Source organism: Nicotiana sylvestris, chromosome 6 (genome assembly GCF_000393655.2).
Source record: "Nicotiana sylvestris chromosome 6, ASM39365v2, whole genome shotgun sequence".
In the NCBI taxonomy this organism is placed as follows: Eukaryota; Viridiplantae; Streptophyta; class Magnoliopsida; order Solanales; family Solanaceae; genus Nicotiana; species Nicotiana sylvestris.
In genome coordinates, this window is record NC_091062.1 from 91644639 (window position 1) to 91652582 (window position 7944).

General features: G+C 39.4%; 1 protein-coding gene across 1 annotated transcript; it reads left to right on the forward strand.

The window, feature by feature from the left end:
• The first annotated feature begins 4152 nt into the window (after window positions 1-4152).
• LOC138870937 (uncharacterized) lies at window positions 4153-7191 on the forward strand. The gene is made up of 4 exons (XM_070148779.1): window positions 4153-4275; window positions 5165-5255; window positions 6103-6160; window positions 6597-7191. The coding sequence occupies exons 1-4, from the start codon at window positions 4153-4155 to the stop codon at window positions 7189-7191; spliced, it is 867 nt and encodes a 288-aa protein (XP_070004880.1).
• Window positions 7192-7944: the final 753 nt, after the last annotated feature.

Below are 7944 nucleotides of genomic sequence, written 5' to 3' on the forward strand. Positions count from 1 at the left end.
CTTCGAAGAAGATTTAAAGGCTGTGTTTTACCAACCGGACAAAACCTTGAAAATGACCAAAAGTGGCTATTTTTGCAAAAACAACCTTCCGGCATTTTTTTAGGGACATTCGGCTATTTTTAAAAGAATGGAATCACCCGACTTATTTATGACGAAAGATTAAAAATTTTGACATTTTTTTTTGGATATTTTTGCAAAAAAGGGAAAAGTTGGACCCGATGAGGGCTGCCTACGTATCTCACATCCTGTGAGAATTAAACCGGCGTAGTTCGGGCCACGACAATAAACTAATTCTGATAACAAGACTTGTTAACTCAGAATTATCTCTCTACACTGCTATTTTTTTTCAAATATTCCAGTATTTTCAGAAGCCGGTCAGCATGCAAGTCTGCAGCAAATAAATGCGTAAAACAAACAGGATGCAGCAGGATGGTCTTTTTCATTTCAGGTCGCTTGTCCTAGACGAACCCAACCCCTGTGTTGAGTCCCCTAAGTCAAGTGCACATGATGCAAATAAGCGTTCCTACTAGGGATCCGACATGAGGTTTTGTTATACTAGGTTCATCCTGGGTGTTTGTTCTAGACCTGGCTTACTCGAGCGGACAACTCGAGCCAAGGATGGGAACTGCGTACCGGTAACCAAAAGATCATCCGGTTTTGCAACTCCTCCGAATCCTCGTTCTATTTTGGGATATGACACTAACAGAAAGAAGTCACGACCAGCGTGCACTCCTCAAGAGAGAGAAGAGAGGGATTTCGTAGCAGTTTATATATACAGTTCAGATAATATCAAAGCGCTAAAAGCAACATTTTAGCACATTAGGACAAAACATGTAATAAAATCAGATAATAAATAAAGCCAAATATAACAATTCATCTAAGCTCAAATTCTGAACCCTGAACCAGAGATTCTGGGTTCGGTCCCCAGCAGAGTCGCCAGAGCTATCACACCTCCTTTTTCACCCGCGCCGCCGCCAAGGGGCGCAGAAGGGAGTTTTTCCAATTAAAGGACAATCGAAACAGGATTTGTTTATTTATTTCAGAGTCGCCACTTGGGAGATTTATGGTGTCCCAAGTCACCGGTTGAATCCCAAATCGAGGTAAGGATTGACTCTGTATTACAGTCCGCGAACCAGAAATCCGAGTAAGGAATTCTGTTAACCCGGGAGAAGGTGTTAGGCATTCCCGAGTTCCGTGGTTCGAGCACGGCCGCTCAACTTGTCATATTCGGCTTATTTATCTGATTTTAATACATGTTGAACCTATGTGCAAATTTTAACTTTTAACCGCTTTTATTATTATCATTATTAACGAGAATTGCGACATCGTGAAAATACATCTCGAACCACGTCACATCAATGCATCCGTGATTATTGACACATTTCAACTCTATCAAGATTTGGATTTGGGTCACATAAATGTGCACCCGAGTTTAAGAAAGTAAATTATTAAAGGCGCGCCTAAAGCGACTAGTGTATTATTATTTTGGGTGAAGCCGTGAAATTTTGCTAAACGGCTCATCCCGAAATCTAAATATTTTAATATATACAATTATCGAGGGCCCCGCAATCTGTGCGTTTTATTTGACGAGCCTCATCTCGTTTATTTTCAAAGGACAATCCTAAAGTGACTACATTTTTCTATTAAGTTCGTCTCTAAAATAAAAGAGAAGAGGTCCTAATTAGTTACATGTTTTTGAGCTCGTACCTCTTATTATTTATTAGATTAAGACAAATGCAAACGGAAAATTGCAACAGAGCTTACTCAAGGGAGATTGTATCGTTCCTTATTCTATTAGTTAATAACACTAAAGTTGAGATTATGAATAGAACACGAGATTGACACCCAGTAATATCAAAACAAACTAACTATTCTTTGATTAATTTAAACTAACATTATTAGATGAATTGAACTACTGGAATTAACTATGTGTAATACAAAGCCATTTTTTAACTCTCTTTACGACTTGTTGAAGAAATGAGTCAATGCTTAAAAAACTGACATCAGGCTAACATCAATCACTAACATTTGAGAATATTAGTTACTAACATTATTCACAATGCTATTTAAAATGATGTTACTTACTCAAGTGAACTCGCAATTTCAGAACTAACCCTATTAAACCAACATGCTGATTTCCATGAACTATTTGAACTTGTTTTGTGGCATAACCTATTTGAAACTATTTCACGACTACTGAAAAAGAATTAACTACACTATATTTCATAACTAGTAATCACAAACTAAAATTAATTACAATTGGTATTCACATGTTTGTAGAAATAGATTCAACAGTCCAGTTTATGCATTCCAAAGTCATTCCAATACATACTATGAAATATCAAGTGAACTACTGATTATACATTAAATTAAACACAAAGAAACAGGAGAAATTCAGAAATCCATTCCAACAACTCTTTACTTCATTTCCATTAAATTTGAGAGTTTTAGAACATGTACCTGGATAATGGAAGTACAAGAAGATGAAGGAATAGTCAGCAACAGTAATAACACTGCAACGCAGTGACAGAACAACCCAGTGACAGATTAAAAAGGAAGGAACCAGCAGAGTTCCAACAATACCCAATGAAAACAGTAGCCAATAACCAATAGCAAACTCAGGAAGAACCAATTGAAACCCTTTTCAGTTTCTTAACTCTCCAAACACTGAACCTTTTAGGATTAAAAAACCAGCCTCCTTTTTCTTTTTACTCTCAAATTACTGAACTTTTAAATGTTAAAAATCCAACCTAAACTCTCTGAAAACAAAGACTGAAAGAGAACTCATTTTTCCTTTTAAAAAAAACCCCCCTTTTCTGTCTTGAAATGACCCTATTTATAACCCAAAAACAGGTATGGACAACATATTTTAATCAATCCTTTTTAAGCTTTTCATACCATTATGTTTTGTTCCCCACACTTGCATGCCTTGTTCCCCACTCTTGCATGCCTTATTCCCCACTAGCAAATGTCTTGTCCCCCACTATGTATTAAACAATGACTTATTTTAATATTATTAGTGCTTAGTGGACAGAGCACTCAAATTAAAAACTTTAAATCCCGAAATACCCTTGAAACTATTGAAATTACCATTCTACCCCATCAGCTATACCCAATCCTCCTAAATCAATTAACCAAACTATAGCAGCTATAACCAATCTTAAGTGAGAAAACCTAACAATTGACTAATTAAAACACATGAAACTAACTCCCAATCAACAACATTAGGACAATTCAACAAGGCCAGATTCATATCAGAACAAACTTAATAGAACAAACAAGTATATCCAAATCACTAAACACAATCATCAATTGAACTCAAAACAGTAGAAAAAACGCATACACATATAATTTCAACGAATATGCAGTAGGATACTTCATGTGCAGATTTTATCAAAATGAACCCACATTAAAACGAAACCACAAATAGGTCCGCGAATAGCATAGATTCGAGGTAAGAGATATGACCTTTACTACTGCACTTTCTTGCTCCGTTATGCACAGTGAAAACGAAACTCCAAAGAAAAAGCAAAATATCCATGAACGAGCTATGGCTGACCTTTATGCTAACGATCCGACGTTGAACAATGTTGAACTTCCGATGAAACACAGCTTCGTTTGCAACACTGTTTCGACGCTTAACTAACAAACACGGACTCGGATGGAACCTCGACGCACTGCCTCGACGTACGACTGAGCACGACCTCGGATGGTTGGTCTCGTTTTGGACTGGAGGGTGGTTGGGCTGTGGGTTGTTGATGATTGGTTTTGGTTGGGAGTCCGCAGAAGAAGAATCATGACACCAATAGTTTGTTTGAGAAGCGACAGTACAACCGAGTAGGAACAGCGAGTCAAATCAGAACGACGAAAGGACCTCAAACGGAAACGAAGAGCTAACGGTCTCAAATGGAGATCTCCTGACCAAAAATGAAATTCAAAAACTTATTTTGAAGAGCTGAAGCTTTGATGACTGGATTGGGACTTTTCGCTGTTCTTTTTTGCATTTTTTTCTGCGTTTCGCGTTGTTTCGGATGATGATGCTAGACGAAGAAGAAGAGACAGAAGGTGTTCACTTTACTTAGGTCTGAAGGTTCAAGTTTAGGTGAGAAGGCTGCGTAGGGTGTTGTGTGTGCGTGTGTGGTCACCGATGTGATGGGAGTTGGACAATTGGAGAAGTTGGTGATGGCTGCTGGACGTGGTCGTGGTGGGCGCGAGGCGGAGGGCAGCCATGGACGTGGTCGTTTGGACGACGATGAAGAAGAAGGCCGCATGGGGGTGGTCGTTTGGATGAAGATGAAGAAGAAAAGCAGCCATTGGGGTGGTCGTTTGGACGAAGATGAATAAGAAGGGCCACCATGGGGGGTGGTGGGTTCGAAGAAGAAGAAGAAAGAAGAGGGGGCGGGTGTTTAGGGTTTTTTTTTTTTGGTTAGGGGTTTAGAAAATGAAAATGAAAATGGGGAAAGGGGGGTTGGTTGTTTGGGCTATGGGGCAGACCGGGTCGGGGATGGGGTATGGGCTGGGTATCCGGGTTTCAATTTCAAAGGGGAAGAAAAATTGTTTGGGACTTTAAATTGATTTGGCCCAAATATGACTTAAAACTCTTTTATTTTGCCTTCCTTTTCTTAGACTAATAAAACTAAAAATTCCAAAAATCCTAAATTAGCTTATAGGACTAGATTAATTTACAAAAGTACTACTAACTTTTTAATAATAATTAACACACACAATCAAATAAAATCACATAACTTGGACATGAAATGCTAAAAATGCAAAAAATACATTATTTTGTGATTTTCTTCCTCTTAAAAACAAAATATGGTTCAATTAATTCCTAAGTGCACAATTAAATCTTAAATGTGCATGCAACATATATTTTTTGTATTTTTAATTAATTAAAACAATATAAACATTCACAGAAAAAAATAATTATCCAAAATGTCACGCAAAATTCTCAAAATTGTACCCAAAAGCAATTTATTTTATTTTTTGATTTCTTTGGGAGTAGTTTTTGTGAAGCAAAAATCACGTGCTCACAGTCCTAATTGCACCTCAATACCCTTTATTGTTGATTCATGTGAGTCTACTCTCTCTGTTAATTTTCCAGTGGTCCCTATCAGTTGTTGCAGCATTCTGCTACTGTTATTCAGCATTCCCTCAAGTTTAGCAAACCCGTCATCTTGTTTCACAATCTCTTATTGTTGAGGTTGTTGATAATCCAACTGCTGATTTTGTTGGTTATAACCTTGTTGCCTTTGGTAAGGCACCACTTGACCATGTGGTCGCATAGCCCCAAGATTGTTGATGTTATTGTACCGCTACTGAGTTGGTCTATATTGTTGATTCTGCTGACCCCAATTCTAACCACCTTGCCTCTGTCCCCCATAGTTGGCCACATAGTTCATATTTTCCTGATAGTGTTGGTTATCACCTTCCGCACTCCACGAGAAAACATATGGTTGGTTAATGCATGATGCACATCAGCCCTCATTAGTTGCATCAACTATGTGTACCTGCTGCTTCTGGCCTGATTCATCAACCTTTTTGGTAAGGATACTCATTTATATCACTAGAGTGGCTATATTTTCAGCTATGGATTTAGTTGGGTCTAAAGCCACTGAGTGAACTACAGGAGTGATTGGAGAGTTTCATATCATCCATCCTGAGTTTTGGGCCATCTTGTCAAGTAGGATCTTGCTTTCTCTGAAACAACAATAGTCATATTGCTTTCGGTGTCATATTATGTTGCCTTTGCGTGGCACATATCGATAGGAAATTCTTCAGATGCTACTGAGAATCTTCAATGTATGACCCTGAGAACAGTCCTTTGTTTTGTAACAAATGTAGCATGTTATTTGTGATTTGAAATGATTTTGCTTGTATCTGAGGGACTGCAATTGCGGTTGCTAGGTTGTCGGCGGTGGGTTGTGCCCAATCGTACAATACTGCTTCTGGCAGAAGGCACCATACCCTGATTTTTCGGGTCACTCCCGTTATTTCTGTTGTTTACTTCGTCTCCCATGTCTGGTTCGATTTGTTCTGTTGAGTTCTATTGTTGTTTGCCTTTCTTGTTTGCACGATTCAATGCCTTGAAAACTTTCTCAGGATCTGATAATGCTTTGAACAATTCACCAGTTCTCGAGGAGTTTCTAGGCACGCACTTGTAACACCCAAGACTACAAACGTTAGAATTTCAATGTACTTGGTTTAAATTGAAGAAAATTGACTACTCTAAGAATTTTAGCACTTCTTTTAGGTGCAATTAATAACACCATTAATTCCCCGGCAATGGCGCCAAAATTTGATCACGCCCAACTATGCCTTATAAAAAGCACAAAGCGGTCGCTGCAAATATATTTCGGTTAACAAGTCCGGAGTCGAATCTCATAGGTAATTAACCTATCAATCACAACTATTGAACTCACACAAATTCACGTATTCAATCTTCAGAAATATTTAAGTAATAGATTGGATGTTTACTAACTAAATATTACGTAATGAAAATGCAATAATTAAGAACTAACCACAAACGATAGTAGACAAGAATTGGAATGATCTAGGGTTCTGATTTCCCCTATTGTAGAAATCCTTTCTGCTAGGTTTATAAGAGGGGATTTCAATGGTCATATTTGGTCGACCACTGGTGGGTATGATGGAGTGCATGGAGGCTTCGGTTTTGGGGAGAGTAACGAAGGAGGAACCTCGTTACTAGACTTCGCTAAGGCTTTTGGGTTGGTGATTGCAAACTCTAGCTTTCCGAAGAGGGGGGAGCATTTGGTTACTTTTCAAAATGCGGTGGCAAAGACTCAAATTGACTATCTCCTCCTCAGGAGGCGTGACAGAGGGTTGTGCAAGGATTGCAAGGTGATTCCAGGTGAGATACTCGTGACGCGACATAGGCTCTTGGTGATGGACGTTGGTATTATGGTGAAGAGGAGGAAAATGTCGGCTCGAGGAAGACCGAGAATCAGGTGGGGAGATAAAGCCCAAGAGTTGGAGGGGCGGTTGTTGGCTATTGGAGCTTGGAAGAGCAGTGGTGACGCGAGCACTATATGGTTAACGACAGTAGACTGTATAAGGGAGGCTGCAAAAGAGGTGTTAGGGGTCTCGACGAGCATCTCTAGCAGGCACAAAGGAGACTGGCGGTGGAATGAAGTGCTACAAGGTAAAATGGAAGCGAAGAAGGAGGCGTAACGGACGTTAGTGGGGAGCATAGGTGAGGAAGAGAGGTGAGCGGGCATGGAGAGGTATAAGGTAGCTAGGAAGGAAGCGAAGCTGGCGGTCACGGAGGCTAAGACTGTGGCTTATGGTCGTATGTACGAGGAGCTAGGGAAAAAAGGCGGGGAGAAGAAGTTATTTAGGCTGGCCAAGCTGAGAGAGAGGAAAGCTCGAGATTTAGACCAAGTGAGATGCATCAAGGACGACGATGGTAGAGTATTGATGGAAGATTCCTAGATTAAGAGGAGATTTCAGACTTACTTTCAAAAATTTCTTAATGAAGTAGGAGATCGAGATATTGTGCTAGATGAATTGGAGCATTCCGAGAGTCACAATGACTCTGGGTACTGTCACACCTCCTTTTTCCGCACCCGCGAGGGTGCAAGGGAGTTTTTCCAATTAAAGGACAATCGAAACGGGATTGGTTTATTTATTTCAAAGTCGCCACTTGGGAGATTTAGGGTGTCCCAACTCACCAATTTTAATCTCGAATCGAGGAAAAGAATGACTCCATATTACAGTCTGCGTACCAGAAATTCGGATAAGGAATTCTGTTAACCCGGGAGAAGGTGTTAGGCATTCCCGAGTTCCGTGGTTCTAGCACGGTCGCTCAACTGTTATATTCGGCTTGATTATCTGATTTTATACAAATATGAACTTATGTGCAAATTTTATCTTTTAACCGCTTTATTATTATTGTTTTTAAAAGAAATATGAACATCGCTTAAA